This window comes from Mobula birostris, chromosome 3 (genome assembly GCF_030028105.1).
Source record: "Mobula birostris isolate sMobBir1 chromosome 3, sMobBir1.hap1, whole genome shotgun sequence".
NCBI lineage: Eukaryota > Metazoa > Chordata > Chondrichthyes > Myliobatiformes > Myliobatidae > Mobula > Mobula birostris.
The window spans coordinates 6,968,253-6,988,924 of record NC_092372.1 but is presented as its reverse complement, the minus strand read 5'-3'; the positions used below and the strand labels follow the sequence as shown (position 1 = coordinate 6,988,924).

General features: G+C 42.8%; 1 protein-coding gene across 4 annotated transcripts in view; it reads left to right on the top strand.

Moving 5' to 3' along the window:
• dym (dymeclin) overlaps positions 1-20,672 on the top strand; it is a 412,200-nt gene that overhangs the window by 16,043 nt on the left and 375,485 nt on the right. For all 4 annotated transcript variants that reach the window (XM_072252184.1, XM_072252183.1, XM_072252186.1 and 1 more), the window contains exon 2: positions 13,280-13,470. In XM_072252184.1, the coding sequence (XP_072108285.1) occupies positions 13,331-13,470 (140 nt within the window). In that variant the 5' untranslated portion in view covers positions 13,280-13,330. The remainder of the gene's footprint in view (positions 1-13,279; positions 13,471-20,672) is intronic.

Sequence of the window (20,672 nt, the reverse complement as noted above, 5' to 3'; positions counted from 1 at the left end):
TGGGGGCACATACATGAGCAAAAACAATCAATTTCCTGTCTAAACTCCCTGATACAACAACAAATTGACCATTAGGGTCCGAAACAACTTTATGCTGAAGAAACTGTATTATCTACAAAAATCGAAACTGCACGTGATTTTACATTAAATGAAGAATGGAATTGCATACCCTTCCACCGAGTAAAAAAACGTAAGCTATCACAGCTGCGTATGTGTGTTTCTTGTAAGAAAATAATGGGTGCTTTTAATTTTTTAATATAAGCAAACACTTTGTTCCTTTTGATGGGGTGATTCGGCCCTTTCACATTCAAACTTAAGTAAGTTAATATTTCGAACCATTTTAAATACCAATCAACATGTAATTAAAAGATCTGGCCATAAGTTATTAAAACTAGAAAGCAAACCGTAAGGTAAGGTATTCAAACAAGCAATCATATATTTAACCCAACACAGCTCCCAGAGAAAAATAGGCCCTACCCCCTCTCCCACCCATAGCAAAAAAGCTGACCAATAGGCAGTCAGCGAGCTAAGAACTAAGTTCCCGCCCCAAAAAATCCTGTTGGCAAAAAAAACTCCAATCCTACAAGGTGATTATGTCCCTACCAAGACACAAAATAAAAAGAAAAATAACTCAGTATTCAAAAATATGAAAGGATCAGTTTAAACAAATTCAAAGAAAGCTGTATTAAAATAAAGCCTCAAAAAGGGATATAATAAAAATTATCAAAAAAAAAGTAACAAAAGACAATATAGGAACAGCCAAAATGTAAGCTTAATGAAACCTTATTTCAAATTCATATTAACAGAAGAAAAAATTTGATGAAATAAGAAATATAACAGTTTTAGACTTCATCCTTCAGAAACTCTTTTGCTTCTTCAACAGACTTTATTCTTTTTCGCAATCCGTTCTTCAAAACAATACTCAGACAGGCGGGGAGCCGAAGGGATGGTTTATATCCTTTATTGTAAAATTCCGACATAACTTCTTTATATTTCATGCGATCAGCCATAACTTCAGGCGAATAGTCTTCCACAAATCTAAGCTTGTAACTTTGGAAATCGATCATTCCTTGTTGACGGGTATGGCGAATTAAAAGGTCCTTAATATGAAATTCCTGAAAGCTTAGTATGACCGATCTGGGTCTCGCTGCTGACAACAGTGGCTTCAAAGTTGGTAAGCGATATGCTCGATCAAGCTTTGGCTCGGAAGTGAATAAAGCAGGGAAAAGCTGTTTCAGAAAGTTTGCAAAAAACTTCGTAGGGTCAGTGCCTTCAATTGATTCTTCAAGACCCAGAATTCGCAAGTTATTTCTCCTGTTTCTATTTTTGAGACTGATGATCCTTTTCACCATTTTATCATTGGATAAAGATAACTCTTTGCAGAGTTTAATTGTATCGTCAACGTCCTCTTCAAGTGTCATCAGCTTTGTAGTATTTTCCTGAATTCAGTTCTCATGCTCAGATAAAGTTTGTTGAATTGTATCCAATTTGCTGTTAAGTCGTTGAAACTCCTCAGAAAATTCCGATTTTTGCCGTTTAAGGAAGTCACTGATTGAATCCAAACTGGGGATTCATTTTCTGTTTCCCTTTCTTTTGCAGAAGCTTTTGTTCTTTTCCCAGCCATAGTAAAGCAGTATTAAAGTATTATAATAAGGTTTCAAAAAAAAGACTGGTAGGAGACAATTAAGTAAACAGGGTAGGAGCAATCTGAAACAATGTTACTCCATCAGCTGCCGACAGGGCTCTCAGGTTATGTTTAAGTTGTATAAGATGTTTGTGGGGTTGAAATTGGCATTTTGTGTGCAGTTCTGGTTACCTACCTGCGGGAAAGATATCTATAAGATTGAAAGAATGCCAAGAAAACTTACAAGGATATTGTCAGGTATTGAGGTTCTGAATTATAGAGAAAGGTTGAAAAGGTGAGAATTTTATTCCCTAGAGTGTAGGAGAATGCGAGGAGATTTGATAGAGGTACAGATAGCAGGATTATTCCTCTTAGGTTGAGTGAGACTACAACTAGAGGTCATGGGTTAAGGGTGAAAGGTGCAATATTTAAGGGTAATCTGAGGGGTAGCTTCTTCACTCAGATGGTGGTGAGAGTGTGAAATGAACTGCCAGCAGAAGTAATGGATGCAGGTTCAATTATGACATTGACAAGAAGTTTGAATAAGTACAAGGATGAGAGAGGTATGGAAGTTCCAAATTCCAGTAAATGGGATTAAGAAAAGAGCAGGCTGGCATGGGCTAGATGGGCAAGGGGCCTATTTCTGTGCTGTAGTGCTCTATGACTATAGCTGGAAAGGCTAGTGGAAGCAGATTAAAAATAACTTTCAAGAGAAGAGTGGATAAATACTTTTTGGAAAAAAAATTACAAGTGATGGAGAATGAGTGGGAGTAATTTTGTACTTCTGTTAAAGAGCCGATGGCGTGCCTAATCACCTCTCTCTGTGCTGCATCCTTCTATAATTTTCTGACTTTGAGTGGTGCAAAGATGGGGAAAAGCCAAAGGTAGCCTTTAGTATCAGTGAAGCAGGTTGAGGAAAGAAAATAGTTCCAATCCATTTCCCCACTTCCCCCTTTTCCACTGTACCTGCTCCTGTGATAGGCGTATTATCAGTGACGTATGTCATGAGGTTTGTTGTTTTGCGTTAGCAGTACAGTAAATAATTACTGTAAGTTACAAAATAGTGCAAAAGATGAATAACAAGGTGATATTCATTGACTGTTCAGAAATCTGATGGCTGAGGGGAAGAAGGTGTTCTTAAATCATTTTGTGGGTCTTCGGACTCCTCTATCTCCTCCCTGATGTAGTAATAAGAAGAGGACATCTGGATGGTGGATATTGTATTTCCTTACTGCCTCTTGTAGGTGTTGACTGGTTGATGAGCATGGTGCATCTATTACAATGCAAGGAGTACTGTAGGTATGGTAGATGAATTTAGAGATTGATTTCATTGTAGCTTAAAAGGTCGGCACAACATTGTGGGCCAAAGGGCCTGTACTGCACTGTTCTATGTTCTACATACTGTATTCTATTCAGTTGAGACCACACTCATCTTCCAAGGCTCTACACATAGATTACCTTACTGATCACCTACTGTAAGTCTCACTAGCCTTTTGCTCTTAATACAGTGCGGTAAGAGGAATGGAGGTGGCTTGTTGCGCTTGGGAATAGCAGATGGTGTAATCCTGGTCACATTTCTGTAAAAGAATGAATTTGCAGTGCAGACATCAAACTGCCTGCTGTGAGTTTGCGTCCATTTTATCTGCTGCACGAGTTCAGCTATGCCATATTGCTTGTTGCCTACATTCTGTCTTCCCGATACTGTGTGTGACATTATATACACTACCATCGTAAGACTCTAGACTCCTCACCCCAATGCGTTTATTACAGTATTGGGAGACTTCAACCATGTTCTTCTCTCAACAACCCCACCCACCTTCAGTCAGTTTGTCAAGTGTCATACAAGAGAAAATAAAACACTGGATCTCTTGTATGCAAATATTAAAGATGCATACAGCTCTACAGCTCTCGCTGCACTTGGAAGATCAGATCACAACCTGGTTCACCTCATGCCCTTGTATAAACCTAAAGTACAGCAACAGCTAGTTACCACCAAGATAATAAAGAAATGGCCTGCAGAGGCCATCGAGGTCTTGCGGGGCTGCTTTGAGGTTACTGACTGGAATGTGCTTTGTGAACCATATGGGGAGGACATTAACGGGCTTACTGATTGCATCATTGGCTACATCAGCTTCTGTGTGAACACTGGAATACCATCAAGGACTGTTTGCTATTTCATTAAAAACAAACCATGGGTCACCAGCGATCTGAAGGCTTTTCTCAACCACAAAAAGAGAGCCTTTAGATCAGGAGACAGGGAGGACTTGAAACTTGCAGAGGGAGTTAAAGGAGAAGATCAAGGTAGCTAAAGAGGAATACAGGAGAGAACTAGAGAACAAGCTTAGGTACTTAGACAGAGTAGCACACGGGAGATGTGGAGAGGCATGAAGAACATCACTAGCTTCAATCAGCCTAGCTGTAGAGCTTTGTAATGCAGTCATGAATGGGCTAATGAATTAAACTAATTCTTCAATAGGTCTCGATCTTTACCTCTCCCAGCCCCCACTTTCCCGCAATTCCCCAGTCATCCCCCACTACTGAGCAGGTGAGAAGGCTTCGGGGGAAACTTAACAAAGCATTGGAACCAAGGTCCTGAAGGAGTGTCTTGAGCAGTTGTGTGGAGTTCTCCAACACATTTTCAGCCGGAGTCTCAGCCTGGAAAGGGTCCCGACTGTGTGGAAAACATTGTGTGGTCCTGGTACCCAAGAAGGGCCAGGCCAACCAAAAGTGTTGAATAACTACTGTCCAGTAGCCCTGACCTCACACATCATGAAAACTCTTGAGAGGCTAGTCCTGGCTCACCACCTACCCCGGTCAGATCAGCTCTCGATCCCCTGCAGTTTGCCTACCAAGAACGCATTGGAGTCGTCAATGCTGTCATCTACCTGCTGAACAGAGCCTATGCCCATTTGGATAAGCAGGGCAGCACTGTGAGGATCATGTTTTTTGATTTCTCAAGTGCCAGTACCCTACGGCCCTCATTACTGAGGGAAAAGCTCTGTTCAATGCAGATTGGCCATCCATTGAAGCCATGATAATGGACTACCTGACTGGCAGACCACAGTATGTGCAGCTTCAGAGCTATGTGTCAGACATTGCTATAAGCAGCACTGGGGCTCCACAGGGGACTGTTTTGGCTCCCTTCTTTGTTTCCCTTGTATACCTCAGGCTTTAGATACAACACTGAGTCATGTCATCTGCAGAAATTCTCTGAGACTCAGCAATAGTTGGGTGTATTCAGGGAGGATGAGAGATGAAAACAGGGCCCTGGTGGAGGACCTTGTCAAATGGTGCCAGCTAATCATCTGCAGCTCAACATCAGTAAGACAAAGGAGATGGTGATGGACTTTAGGAAGACTAAGCCTGCATTGGTCCCTGTTACTATTGATGATGAGGACGTGGATGTGGTGAGGACCTACAGGTGCCAGGGGATGTACCTGGATGACAGACTTGAGTGGAGCACCAACACAGAGACTGTGTACAGGAGGGGCCAGAGTTGCCTCTACTTCCTGAGGAGACTGGGGTCCTTTGGAGTATTCAGGCTTCTCTTTCACATGTTCTACCAGTCTTTTGTTGCCAGTACAATCTTCTATGCAGTGGTGTACTGGGGCAATGGCATCAACATGGGTGATGCCATCAGGCTCAATAAATTGATTAGAAGGCTGGCTCTGTTATAGGAATCAAACTGGACGCACTGGAGGCTGTGGTATAACAAAGGCCGCCCCCCCCCCCCCCAAGGAAAATCCTGGCAATTCTGGACAATGTTTCTTACCCTCTGCATGCCACCTTGACTGAACAGAGGAGCACTTTTAGTGATACACTAAGGCAGGGGTCCCCAACCATTTTTGTACCGCGGACCGGTTTAATATTGACAATATTCTTGCGGACTGGCCGACTGGGGTTGGTGGGGGTTAATCACGACTGAAATATAGGTGATGAGTCAACTATAAGTCACTTATCAGTGGCTAATACACTCAATTTCGTTTCTAAAAGGGTTTATCTAACGAATTTAATATTAAACACACAGCGCATATTTTCCTCGCATGAATATAGTGATAAGTCAATTATAAGTCATAAGGGGGTTCCTTATGTCCAGTCTGTTCCACAATTTAGTTTTCGTTGTATTCATTGCAGAGAACTCCGCTTCGCAGCGATATGATGTTGGAAATGGAAGCAACGTTTTCAGTGCTTTCGTGGCTATGTCAGGATATTCAGCAAACACGAGGAAATCTGCAGATGCTGGAATTTCTAGCAACACACATAAAAGTTGAAAGTCCTGATGAAGGGTCTCGGCCCGAAACGTGGACTGTACCTCTTCTTAGAGATGCTGCCTGGCCTGCTGCGTTCACCAGCAACTTTGATGTGTGTTGCTCAGGATATTTAGCCTTGACTTTGATCCAGAATGCCGGCAGAGATGTTATGTCAAACATACTTTTCAGCCCACCGTCATTTGCAAGCTTGAGGAGTTGATCTTCTTCCCGCGCTGACATGGATGATTCACTGGGGATATTCACAAATGAGTCACGGACCCATTCCTTTGCACGTCTTGAGTCATTTGCAGTTGGGAAGTAACGCTCAAGTTCTGTCGACAGCGAAGATAGGTGTTCGCGCGCCAGCTGTGAGCCTCAGTCTCTTCCAAGTTCCCAGCTAATGTTGGGAACATGTCAAATATGCCCCTGTCCACTTGCTGTCCCCACAGTTCCAGTTTGGCTGTGAAAACAGACACTTTATCTGCCAAACAACAGGAATTCTGCAGATGCTGGAAATTCAAGCAACACACATCAAAGTTGCTGGTGAACGCAGCAGGCCAGGCAGCATCTGTAGGAAGAGGTGCAGTCAACGTTTCAGGCCGAGACCCTTCGTCAGGACTAGAACTTGGATCTGCCAACTTGAAGGCAGTTGTCATTCTCTCCTGAAGTGACAAATTGAATTCATTGAGCAGGTTGAAGATGTCACACAGATAAGCGAGTTTTGCTATCCACTCCTCGTCACTGAAGTGTGCTGCCAGTGGTGACTTTTTTCTTGAAAGAAATCTCTGTAGCTGCACTCTTAACTCAAAAACCCTGGCCAGGGCTCTCCCCCTTGATAGCTACCTGCCTTCAGTGTGTAAGAGAAGGCGTTTGTGCTCTGCATCCATTTCCTCGCAAAGCTGCTCAAACAGACGTGAGTTAAGGGCTTTTGCTTTGATGTGATTGATAACTTCAACAACGTCATTCAATACGCTGTTAAGATCATGTGACATTTTTTGGCTAGCCAGCATTTCCCTGTGTGTGACACAGTGTGTAGATTGGCATTCAGGAGCAACCTCTTTGACTCGGGTAGTGAAACCAGACTTGTTAAGTCATTCCAACAGCTGTGCTTCAATGTCCTCCGCTATGTCATCGATTCTCCTTGAAACTGTGGTAGCTGAAAGAGAAATCTGTACCATCTTGTTAGCTGCAGCTTCTCCTAACAGTTCACGGCACATGTCCTTGGCAGCAGGCAGAATCAATGCTTCACCAACAGTGAAAGGCTTCTTAGCCTTAGCAATACGGCTAGCCACTAAGTACGATGCTCTCAGAGCAGCAGCATTTGTGGAGGTGGTGGCTGTCAGCACTTGCTTCTGTCCCATGTTTTGCTCATGTTTTTCTGCTCAAAAAACTCAGTGGGTTTGTCTTTAAGTGCAGGATGCTTGGACTCAAGGTGCTGAAGCAGTTTTGAGGGCTTGATTGCCTCACTAGACAGCTTGTCTCCACATATCACACACAGGGGGCTTGGAGCATGCGAGTCACCGGTCGCAATAAAGCCATATTTTATGTACGACTCGTTGTATTTTCTGTTGAAGGAAGCTTTCTTTTTTTGCAGTCTCGGCCTCGGCTTTCTCTGCGTTATCATCATCGTTAGGCCTCTTATGTCTCCTACCACCTCTTCCAAAGGAACTCTCAAGCGACATTTGTTTTTTACTCATCGAGTAGTTGCAGGTTAATGACCGACTGATGACCTTGTGTGAGTAATGACCTTGTGTGCTTTCAAGTTCAACAGTGGGCGTGACAGAGAATGAGGAAAGGTGCATTTGACTCATAGCGTTTCCTCGGGGCCCGGTACCGGTCCGCAGCACGGTGGTTGGGGACCACTGCACTAAGGCAACTGCGCTGCTCCAAAGAACGCTATATGAGTTCATTCTTACCCTTGGCCATTAGGGCCTACAATGAGTTAACCTATAGCCAGGGAAGTGATGACCCCCCCCCCCCCCCACTGTTAGATTGTTTGTGGTTCTATTATTTATACCTGTGCAATTGTAATGCTACTGTGACACTAATTTTCTTCGGTATCAATAAAATGTCTATCTACCTACCTACATAATAATGGAGGAAAAGCTGTGAATTACAGCACGAATCTATATATTAAATTGTTAAATAGGTAGTGCAAAAAAGTAGTGAGGTAGTGTTCATTGGTTCAATATCCATTCAAAAATCTGAAGGCAGAGGAGAAGAAGCTATTCCTGAATCACATGAGTGTGTGCCTTCAGGCTTCTTCCTGATGGTAGCAGTGAGAAGAGGGCGCGTCCTGGCTGATGGGGATCCTTAACGATGGACGCCACCTTTTTATGGCACTGCTCCTCAAAGTAAATTTATTATCAGAGTACATATGTCATCACATACAACTCTGAGATTCTTTTCCTGCAGGCACACTTAGCAAATCTATAGAACTGTAGTAACTGTAAAGATCAGGAATTGTATACTGTAAACTGTAAACAAACTGTGCAAATGCAGATAATATATAAATAGCAATAAATAACGAGCATGAAATAAGATTAAAGAGTCTTTAAATGAGTGCAGTTATCTCCTTTTGTTCAAGAGCTTGATGGTTGAGGGGTGGTAACTGTTCTTGAACCTGGTGGTGCGAGTCCTGAGGCACTTGTACCTTCTACCTGATGGCAGCAGCGAGAAAAGAGCATGGACTAGGTTGTGAGGATCTTTGATGGTTGATGCTGCTTTTCTATGGCAGGATTTCATGTAGATGTGCTCAGTGGTTGGGAGGGTTTTGCCGTGATGTACTGGGCTGAATCCACTACCTTTCAGTAGGATTTTTCACTCAAAGGCATTGGTGTTCCCATACCAGGCCATTATGCAGCCAGTCTGCACACTTTCCACCACACATCTATAGAGGTTTGCTAAAGTTTTTGATGACATGCCAAATTTTTGCAGACTCCTGAGGAAGTAGAGGTGCTGTCGTGCTTTCTTCACAATTATATTTATATGATGGGTCCAGGACAGGTCCTCTGAGATAGTGACACCCAGGAATTTAAACTGACCCTCTCCACCTCTGATCTTCCAATGATTACTGGCTCATAGACCTCTGGTTTCCCTCTCCTGGTCTATTATCAGTTCCTTGGTCTTATTGATATTGAGTGAGAGGTTGCTGTTTTTACACCACTCAGCCAGATTTTCAGTCTCCCTCCAGAATGCTGATTGATGATACAGTCCACAACAGCAGTGTCATCGGCAAACTTGTACTTAGCAGCACAATCATAGGTGTAAGGTGAGTAGAGCAGGGGGCTAAGTACACATCCCTGCATCTCCTCAAACTCCTTATGAAATATAGGCATCATTTTGCCTTCCTTGTAGCTGCATCGATTTGTTGGGTCCAGGTTAAGTCCTCCGAGTGCTAAAAGGAGAGTAGAGTTGAGATGTATTTGGAAGTGCCTTCCCATCAAAGGTGCTAGAAATTGCAGAGAGTTTAAAGAACTTGGCTGGCAAAAATAAAGCATTAGAGTTGAATAGGGTTTTTAAGAATCGGAGAAACAAACATTCAACATGAATGTCCTGTGTTAAACAGCTGCTTGGAATAACATTCAAATAATTTAGGATGTAGAGGCTTTAGAGAGGGTGTGGGGAAGATTTATCAGGATGTTCCCCAGGATTAGAGAGTATATCTTGTGAGGAAAGGCTGGCCAAGCTAGCGCTCTTCTCTTTAGAGCGAAAGGATGAGATGTGACTTGATAGAGGTGTACAAGATGAGAAGAGGCATAGATCGAGTGGACGGCCAAACACTTCCTCAGGGCAAAAATCACTGATATGGGGGGCATAATTTTAAAGTGATTGAAGGAAAGTATGGAGAGATGTTAGAGGTAAGTTTTTTTTTACACAGAGAGTAGTGAGTGCGTGGAGTGCGTTGCTATTGGCAGTGGTAGAGACAGATACATTAAGGACTCTTAGATAGGCACAAGGATGATAGAAAAATGGAGGACTATGTAGGAGAGAAGGGTTAGATTGATCTTTGAGTAGGTTAAAAGATTGGCACAACATTGTGGTTCCCAAAGGCCTGCACTGTGCTGTACTGTTCCAAATTTTTTGTTCTGATAGACCTCTGTGTTCTCAATAACAACCAATTAAAGTTCAAAAGTGCAAAGTTCAAAGTACATTTATTATGAAAGTATTTATACTATATAGAACCATGAGAATCGTCTTCTCACGGACAGCCGCGAATCAAAATAAAAACAATAGAACCCATTAACAATAAAGATACCCAATGTGCAAAAATGAGCAAATTGTGCGAACAGTTAAAAAGTAAACAATAACGCTCAGAACTAAAATTCGTGATCGTTAGTTCACAGCCTTGAAACTGGTTCATCACTGCAGCCGATGCATGAGGCTGTTAGTTGTAGGCCACCGCTTCAGTTCAGCGCAGACATGAGTAAATCTCGCAGAGCAGTGAGCTGAACACCAGTCTCTCACCTCTAGTCTCGACATCTTGACCTTTTCACTCTGGCCGGGCATTTAAATCGGCTAAACATTGGCTTGTTTCAGTTAAAGGTGTTTCCCGTCACGTTGTATCTCTGGCTTGGCTAAATTTGTTATATCAATTGACATGAAAAAATCAAAGTTGAGCTTCCATTCCTAAGAATTTTAAAAAGGTAACTGCAGCATCTATATCAGCCAGAGAGCTTTGTGTACCTGTCTCTGTTTGGAGTTCAGTGTATCATCCAGATATGCATCAACTCCCATCTTTGAGCTCTGCATCCCTTACTTTAAAGTGTACAATCTTGCATTGAGCTGTGTTAAACTTTGCTTGCCAATTTGCCAATCATCTGCCTTTTCTTATGAATGTCCTATTATGCCCATTGATAAGCAACCCCTCCCTTACCCCATCCCCATCGCAACTGTAACTCTCACAGCAGAAATGGAAATTTTCATGTAACTCTCACTTCGCCTAGCGGCTTAATATAGGGGATGATAAACCCCGTTCTGGCCAAACTTAAGAAATCTCCTTTGGGTGGATGCTGCGTGATGTGTCCCCTGTTACAAATCAGTACCCTGAAATAACAAACAGTACACAATATGTGATTAAACGATTAAGCTTTATAACTCTTACTTTGACTGTATGGTTAGTAGAGAAACGTAATAAAAGAAACAAAAAGGGCCCAATCTTATTAAACAGTCTGTGTGCAAAGTTGGGGCTCACTCATAGGCCGATCATTCACCGTTGACCTCCTCCGATTGTCGCTGCTCTTTGGACCCTCGCTCCGAATCCACCTCGTCTGGCGGTGTACCAAATCGCTCCATTCGCGCCTTCTCTCTTCATCTCTCTCTCTCTCGCAAAAGCCCGTGAAATCAACTGCTTCCAGGTTCACAAGACAGGGAAAAAAACCCTGATTGGCTAACATGCATCCATAGTCCTGTTATCTCCAGCCATAACCCAAACATTGCTGCTACAGAGAAACCATTACTTCAGCAGTGAACATTACAGAGAAACCGTTTCATTAGCCTTAGCAGTGAAACATTACAGAGAAGCCTTACATTCATATAATATCTGCCCTTGTACATTATTCTGAACATCATTCTTTTGCTTTGAAGATGTTAGGGGCAACCTGTGACTTGTACACTTCAGACCCAATCTTCCTCATGACTGGACTTGATCATATATATTGAATAAATTGGGTATTTTAAAATTAATTACACATAGTTGATGATACATTTATGTTTCTGCATGATTATTTCAGGCTGTCATTCTGTTGTAAACTCAGTTTGATATCATAATGGAAAATGTAGGTCATTTGCTTTCAAAATGAATTTACATCACATCTTGTCCTCTTTTCCCACAAAGTATTCTAAATAGTATTTTTCAAAATAGCTCACAGCTGATCTCAAGATAAATGGTTAGGTGTTTGGTATAGTATTTTGACCAGCTTTTCATAGCACGTTAGCAAGGATGCCAAGACACTGGAGAGAGTACAGATGAGAGGTACTAGAATAGCATGAATGTACAACATGAACATTGATTATCTTTTAGTAATTTCACCCAGCTCTTCCTTTTATCTTTTTCCTTTCCTTAATCTGGCTCCCCTCTTACTCCTCTCCTTCTCCTCACCTGCCCAGGACCTTCCCCTGGTGCCCCTCTTCCTTCCCTTTCTCCCATGGTCCGCTCTCTTCTCATGTTAGATTCCTTCCTCTCCAGCCCTTTACCTCTTCCATTAATCACCTCTCCCTTAACTTGGTGGGTGAATTCTGATTTTATCCACCTTCCCCTCAAATGGTCTCACCTATCACCTGTCAGCTTGGCCTCCTTCCTCTCCTCCCACCTTCTTATCCTAGCTTGTTCCTGTTTTCCTGTCTTCATGAAGGGTTTTGGCACAAAACGTCGACTATTTATTTTCTTACATAGATCCTGCCTGCCCTGCTGAGTTCTTCCAGCAATATGTGTATGTTGCACCAATGAAAAAATGTTTTTATTTATGTAGGAATGCTGAGAATTCTGTCTTTCAAATATTAAGGGGAAAGGTTAAGGGGAAATTTAGTACAGGTATTCAAGAGAAATTGAAATCTAAAGGTAGTGGGTCGTGGCTCCATATGTCACTACTACAGGGCGAGACGACCCTGCCTTACACGAGTCCTGGGCTCAGCTGGCTCCGGCTGACAGTTCCCGGTGTGGGCCCCTATCCAGGGTTACGGATCCCACTGCCTTGTGGGTATCTTCGGGAGAAGAGAAGGCTAAGGGGTAAATCCTACACAAATCCGGAGTGGAGCCCCTAAGGCGTTTGGATGACGTATCACGTCACCTCCTGGCAGCTCCTGCAGCCAAGCGGATGCCAGATGTCCTGCTTTGCATTCCTTTGGACCACATCCGCGAGGCCGAGGGGGTATCTTTATGTCTGGGCAGCCCAGGATCTCCATATTCATCGCCCAGGTCTGCGCCCCGAGGGGCACATCCATTGTCTACTTATGATTAATCAAGAGAAATTATTTCCACTGGCACTTCGAGTATTAACCAGAGAACATACATTTATGAAATGTAGCAAAAAATAAATGGTATTTTTATTTAGAGATACATCGCGGAATAGGCCCTTTTAGCCCTTTGAGCCATGCTGCCCTGCAACCCACTGATTTAACCCTAGTCTAATCACATGACAATTTGCAATGACCAATTAATCCTCCTAACCAGTATGTCTTTGGAATGTGGAAGGAAACCGGAGCACCTGGAGAGGAGCATGCAAAATCTTTACTGAGGACATTGGAATTGAACTCTGAACTCTAGCGCCTGAGCTGCAATAGTGTTGCGCTAACTGCTACACCACTGTGGTGTTTCAAATTACCTTAGGGCTTTTTTAAGGCTTACGAGGATAAAGGAAGCAAATGGATTATCATTGTAACCAATCGATGATGTTTTTGCATTTAGGTTGTGATTAAAACTATGTCTGAATAATCTGGGCATCGCATACAACTGGAGATGGGTGCGAACAGCAGCAATATTGCCGAGCTTGCAAGTAATGATTACCTCAAGCGTCTTGCTGGTACGGAATCCATCTCTGAGAATGATCCATTCTGGAATCAACTTCTGTCGTTTTCCTTCACTACACCAACTAATGGGTAAGAAAATTAGATTAATACATGGACATTATTCAATACAGAGAAAATTTAAAAGGATCTTGCTGGGACTTGAGGACCTGAGTTAAAGAGAAAGGTTGAATAGGTTGACTTTATTCCCTGGGGCATAGGAGAATAAGGGGAGATTTTACAGAGGTATATAAAATTAAGAGGGGTAAATGCATGCAAGCTTTTTCTTATGAGGTTGGATGAGACTGGAACTAGACAGGATTAAGGATGAAAGGTGAAATGCTTAAGGGGAACCTGAGGGGGAACTTCTTCACTCACAGGGTGATGAGAGGGTGGACAAGCTGCTAGCAGAGGTGGTGGATGTGGGTTCAATTGCAACATTTAAGAGAAATTTGGGTAGGTATATGGAGGGAAGGGATATGGAGGACTATTATCCAGGTGTGAGTCAATGAGAATAGGCAGAATAACCTTTTGGCATGGACTAGATGGACCAAAGGGCCTGTTTCTGTACTTTATGATTCTATTATACATTAACTGGAAGGGATGTTGTGATTAAGTTAAAAATTCATGCTCACTATGCTTTCACATTCTTCAATATTGCTGTATCTGCAACTCTAGTAATTCTGCAGTAATGTGACTCATCTGTAATAAGAATGCTTGTTGCTTTTTGTTAAGCTGTTTTTTGATCATGGATGTAGTTGGAGACTTTGTGCTTACTTTATTCTAGTTCAGAAGCAGCACCGGCACTGGTTTGCATGAAAAAAATAATTACAGAAAAATACAGAGATCCAGTATGATTACAGATGGAATGGGGCCATTACATCCACATCCACACTGGCAGTAATTACAAGCTGTTCCCATTCTCTGCTGTCTCTAGATGGCCAATCACAAACAAGAGGAAATCCAAACTACACACACAACATGTTGGCAGAACACAGGAGGCCAGGGAGCATCTATGGAAAAGAATACAATCGACGTTTTGGGCCGAGACCCTTCATGGGATTATTTAGTGGGGCAAATTAAAGGAAGGCAGGGGAAAGCGCATTGTCTGAGTGGACATAGTCTGAGTGATGATCTTAAGGCTTTAACTCTTCGAGGCTTCACTCAGAGAAAGCAAAGATCAATTTTTTTCCCCTTCTCTTTCTGTCTGCTCAGCTAGGACAGCAGAGATGACAGACAGGATAGTGCAATGCTCCTCTTGCGAGATGTGGGAAGGCAGGGAGACCTTCAGTATCCCTAACCACGACAGCTGTGAGAAGTGCATCCTACTGCAGCTTCTAACACACCGTGTTAAGGAGTTGAAGCTGAAACTGGATGAACTCCAGATCATTCAGGAAGCTGAAGGGGTGATAGGTAGGACGTATAGAGCGGTAGTTACACCCAAGGTGCAGGACACAGGAAACTGGGTGACAGTCAGGAAGGGAAAAGCGGACAAGGAGCCAGTGCAGAGTACCTCTGAGGCCATCCTCCTCAACATCAGGTATATCACTTTGAATGCCGTTGGAGGGGGAAAATGACCTAACAGAGGAAAGTCACAGTGGTTGGGTATATGGCACTGAGTCTATTTCTGTGATTCAGACGGGAAGGGGGAAGAAGAGGCACATTGTGGTGACAGGAGATTCATTAGTTAAGGAAACAGATGGGAGGTTCTGTAGGTGAGAACAAGATTACTGGATAGTATGTTGTCTCCCGGGTGCCAGGGACCGGGATATCTCAGATTGAGTCCTCAGCATTATTCAGTGGGATGGTGAACAGCCAGAAGTTGTGATCCATGTAGGTAACAATGACATGGGTAGGACAAATGGCAAGGTTCTGCATAGGGAGTTCAGGGAGTTAGGTGCCAAGTTAAAGAGCAGGACCTCCAATATTGTGATCTCAGGATTGCTAACCATGCCACAGTTTAATATGTGGCTAAGAAGTTGATGTAAGAGGGAGAGCATAAGATTTTTGGAACATTGGTCTCCCTTCCAGGGAAGGTGGGACATGTACAGAAGGGATGGTTTGCACCTGAACTGGAGGGGGACTAATATTCTAGTGGGAGGGTTTGTTAATGCTGCGTGGTGGGACTTAAACTAGAGTTGCAGGGGATGGGAACCAGAGTACCAGAACAATTAGTGGAGAGGTTGTGGACGCAGATGTTGGTAAGATTTCAGACAAAGCTAGGGATCAAAATTAAAAAAAATGAATACAGGACTGAAGGTGATGTATCTGAATGCGCACAGTATACGAAATAAGGTAGGTGAATTTGCAGCACAATTGCAGACTGGCAGCCATGATGTTGTAGGCATCATGAAATCTTGGCTGAAAGATTACAGCTGGGAGCTTAATGTCCAAGGATACACAAAGTACCGAAAGGATAGGCAGGGTGGTAGAAGGGGTGGTGTTGCTCTTTTGGAAAAAATTGAAATCATATCATTAGAAAGAGGTGACACAGGGTTAGAAGGTGTTGAATCATTGTGGGTAGAGCTAAGGAACTGCAAGGGTAAAAAGATACAAGTCAAGTCAAGAGTGAAAGGATTGTAAGGGATAAAATTGGTCCTCTTGAAGATCAGAGTGGTCGGCCATGTGTGGAACCAAAAGAAATGGGGGAGATCTTAAATGGGTTTCTTGCGTTTGTATTTACTAAGGAAACTGGCATGAAGTCTATGGAATTAAGGGAAACAAGTAGTGAGATCATAGAAACTGTCCAGATTGAAGAGGAGGAGGTGCTTGCTATCTTGAGGCAAATTAAAGTGGATAAATCTCCAGGACCTGACGGACTTTTACTGCTGTACCATTGAGAGCATACTCACCAACTGCATCTCAGTGTGGTATGGCAATTGTCCCGTATCGGACCGCAAAGCACTCCCGCGTGTGGTGAAAACTGCCCAGCGGATTATCGGCACCCATTTGCCCACCATTGAGAACATCTACCATAAACACTGCCTGGGCAGGGCGAAAAGCATTATCAAGGATGCATCTCACCCTAACCATGGACTTTTTACTCTCCTCCCATCCGGTAGGTGCTACAGGAGCCTCCGCTCCCACACCAGCAGGCACAGGAAGAGCTTCTTCCCTGAGGATGTGACCCTGCTGAACCCCACATCACAGCGCTAAGCAGTATTGCACCCGTATTGTACTGTCTCAGTACTTTTATATTTGTGTGCTGTAGCACTTACTTTTTATTTGCAGTTATTTTGTAAATAACACTATTCTTTGCATTTCTGGTTAGATGCTAACTGCATTTCATTGGCTTTGTATCTGTACTTGGCACAATGACAATAAAGTTGAACCTAATGTAATACCTTTCCAATATAAACTTAATTTAGGGCAATCCCAAAAAATATGGAAATGATTTGTCTCCTTGGAGCCACACCTTCTCCAACACGCCACGTTTGTGTTTTTATATTTTTCCTGGTATGGGGTCTTGAAGTATCTTATAATGTTTTTCCAGCAATGTTCTCTCCAAACCAAAGAGTTAGTCGAAGACCACTGAAAGCTGCATATTTTCCCCCAAGCCTCCTCTGAAAGTACCAACCCTGCTTCTTTCTCCCACTTCCCTTTATTATACAACGTGTCTTCATTTTTGGCATGAGAGAGGGCATTATATAATTGAGAAATAGACTTACTTGGTATTGAGTTGTAAGCCGATTTCAGAATCTTGAAAAATTCTAATTCTGCTGTTGATAAGTCTGTATGTCTAGAATTCTGGTTAAAGTAGTGTTGTACTTGAAGATACCTAAAAAAGTCATCATGTTCTAGGTCATGTTGGTCCTGCAGAGATTGAAAACTTTGTAATGCACTTTTATGTGTGAATGGGAGGTAGGTTGTAAGACCTTTCTTTATCTATAGTTGAAATCTTTTATCTCCTCTGCTGGGAAGGAGTTCGGTATCATAAGCACACTATCTGAAAAGTTTTAACATGTTGTAGATTCCACACGAATTAGCCACCTTCTGCCACACTACATGAATTAGCCACCTTCTGCCATACTTTTAGTGTGAGATTTATCCAGCTGTTTTTAATCTTTTCCAATTGGGCCATCAATCCTTTGTCCACAATTGAGGCCTGTGGAGGAAAACTGTCAATCAATCCAAATTCTATTTCCTTCCACCTAGCCTTGTATTCCCCATTACACCAATATAACAGAGGGGTTATCTGTGAAGCATAAAAATAGTTTCTCAAGCAAGGAAGTTCCATACCTCCTCCTTCCTTTCCTAACTGTAAGGTGTTAAATCAGATTCTAGGTTTGTTTCCTTGCCAGATAAAGCTGGGAATCCGTTTGTCCCATTCCCTGAATTGATTATCGTCTACCTCCCCAGGTGAAGTCCAGAAAAAGTAAAGTAACTAAGGGAGAATATTGATTTTTATGGTATTTATCCTTGAATTTAGACTTAAAAAGGGGATAAGATTCCATCTATGTATATCTGCTTTTATCTCTGAAATTAATAGCCCACAATTTACCTGTGACAACGTTGGAAGATCTTTTGGCAGGGTTATTCCTAAGTATTTTAATGATTTAGCTTCCCACTTAAGATCATATGTATCCTGCAGTTTTTTTGGATGCTGTATAATTTAGGGACATACCTGCATTTTCTTTACATTAATTTTATAACCCAATATTTTCCCGAACTTATCCAACAATGTAAACAATCCGATGAATGATTTTTCTGGTTCACGCAAATAAACTAAGACATCATCTGCAGATAACGCCACCTTCTGTTCAATCCCTGCCACCTTGATACCTTTTACAATTTTGCTGTGTCTTATTAGTTGGGCAAGAGGTTCAATGTATAGTGGAAAAAGGAGAGGGGAAATTGAACATCCCTGTCTAGTTTCTCTCTCTAAAATAAAAGAGTCAGAGAGGTCCCCGTTTATCTTAATTTGAGCTAGCTCTGCATTACCAATGAAAGTCTCACTTACCCTTAGATTTCTTTACCGCTGACTACCTTTCAGAAATGCATGTTTCGTGCATAGAGAACATACGAAACAGGCACAGCAGGCTGGGGAGGAATTCTGGTAAATCTGGTGGGAGCAGGGATTAATGGATTTATGGCTAAATTTGCTGATGATATAAAGATGAATGGAGGAGTGGATAGTGTTCAGGAAATAGAGAGCCTGCGGAGAGACTTAGATAGTTTATGGGAGTGGGCAAAGAAATGGCAAGTGAAATATAATGTTGGGAAGTGTATGGTCATGCACTTTGGTGGAAGACTATTATTTAGATAGGGAAAGAATTCAAAATGCAGAGATACAAAGGGACTTGGGAGTCCTTGTGCAGCATACCCTAAAGGTTAACCTCCAGGTTGAGTCGGTGGTGAAGAAGGCGAATGCAATGCTGACATTCATTTCTAGAGGTGTAGAATATAAGAGCAGGGATGTGATGTTGAGGCTCTATAAGGCACTCGTGAGACCACACTTGGAGTATTGTGTGCCGTTTTGGGCTCCTTACTTTAGAAAGGATATACTGACATTGGAGAGGGTTCAGAGAAGATTCACAAGAATGATTCCAGGAATGAAAGGTTACTGTGTGAAGAACATCTGGCAGCTCTTGGGCAGTATTCCTTGGAGCTCAGGAGAATGCGGGGGGATCCCATAGAAACATTCCGAATGTTAAACGGTCTGAACAGATTAGATATGGCAAAGTTATTTCCCATGGTAGGGGAGTCCAGGCACGCCTTCAGGATTGAAGGATGTCCATTTAGAACAGAGATGCAAAGAAATTATTTTAGTCAGAGAGTGGTACATCTGTGGAATTTGTTGCCACGAGCGGCTGTGGAGGCCAAGTCATTGGGTGCATTTAAGGCAGAGATAGATAGATTCTTGATTAGGCAAGGCATCAAAGGGTATGGGGAGAAGGCAGGAGAGTGGGGATGACTGGAAGAATTGGATCAGCTCGTGATTGAATGATGGAGCAGACTTAATGGACCAAATGGCCTACTTCTGCTCCTATATCTTATGGTCTTATGCCACTCTGCAGGTCAGGAAATGTGTGGATATAAATAAAGCAGTCAGCGTTTCGGGCCGTGACCCTCCATTGGGACTTGCAAGGAAGGGGGAAGTGCCAAGGTACGGTGGGGAGAGGGGAAGGAGAACAAGCTAGAAGGTGATGGGTGAAGCCTGGTGGGCCGGAGAGGAGGTGAAATAAGAAGCTGGGAGGTGATAGGTGGAAAAGGTAAAGGGTTAGAGAAAAAGGAATCTGATAGGAAAGGAGAGTGGACCATGGGGGAAAGGGAAGGAGAAGGCGCACGGTGGGAGATGATAGGCAGGTTAGGAGAAGATGTAAGAGGCTAGAGTAGAGAATTGAAGGAATAGACTAATTGGCCCCTCAACCTGCTCTACTATAGAGGAAGAATATGGCAGGTCCAATCTTTCCCTCAGCACATCTTTCCCACTCTCTCTTTGTACTGACAACACTTTAGCATTTTAAATTTCAGGCAGTATCCTCTTTAAATGTATTTAAAGATTAACTTTATATGTAATAAGTATATCAAAACATACAGTGAAATGTGACATTTGCGTTAATGACCAACACAGTCTGAGGATATGCTGAGTGCAGCTGGAAAAATTCTCTCCGTACTTTTGGCGGCAATATATCATGGCCACAACTTACTAACCTTACCCTGTACGTCTTTGGATTATGGGAGAAAACCAGACCACCCAGAGGAAACCCAAGCAGACACTGGGTGAATGTACAAGCTCCTTACAGACAGTGGTGGGAATTGAACTCTGATCACTTGCGCTGTAAAGTGTTATGCTACTATGTCACCATCAGTGTATTTATTGACTTCCAGAAGCCTACAAAAAGTAGGGGATATGGTCCAGTCTATCACAGGTAAAGCCCTCTCCATCGTTGAGCATATCTACATGGAGCACTCTTGTAGGAAAGCAGCATCCATCATCAGGGACACCCGCCATCCAGGCCATATTCTTTTCTTGCAGCTGCCATCAGGAAGGAGATACAGGAGCCTAAGGTCCCGCATCACCAGGTTCAAGAACATTTATTACCCCTCAACCATCAGGCTCCTGATCCAAAGAGGGTAACCTTACTCCACTCGCCACCAACACTGAACTTTCCACCAGAAAGATGAAAACCGAATACATGCCCCCATCTTCCTATTCTGGCTTCTGTGCCCTGAAGGGTTGTTTATTTCTCTTCATAGATATTGCCTGACCTGCTGAGTTCCTCCAGCACTTTGTGTGTTGCTTAAAATTTCTTGTATCTGCAGATTCTCTTGTGTTGAGGTTTCATATCTGT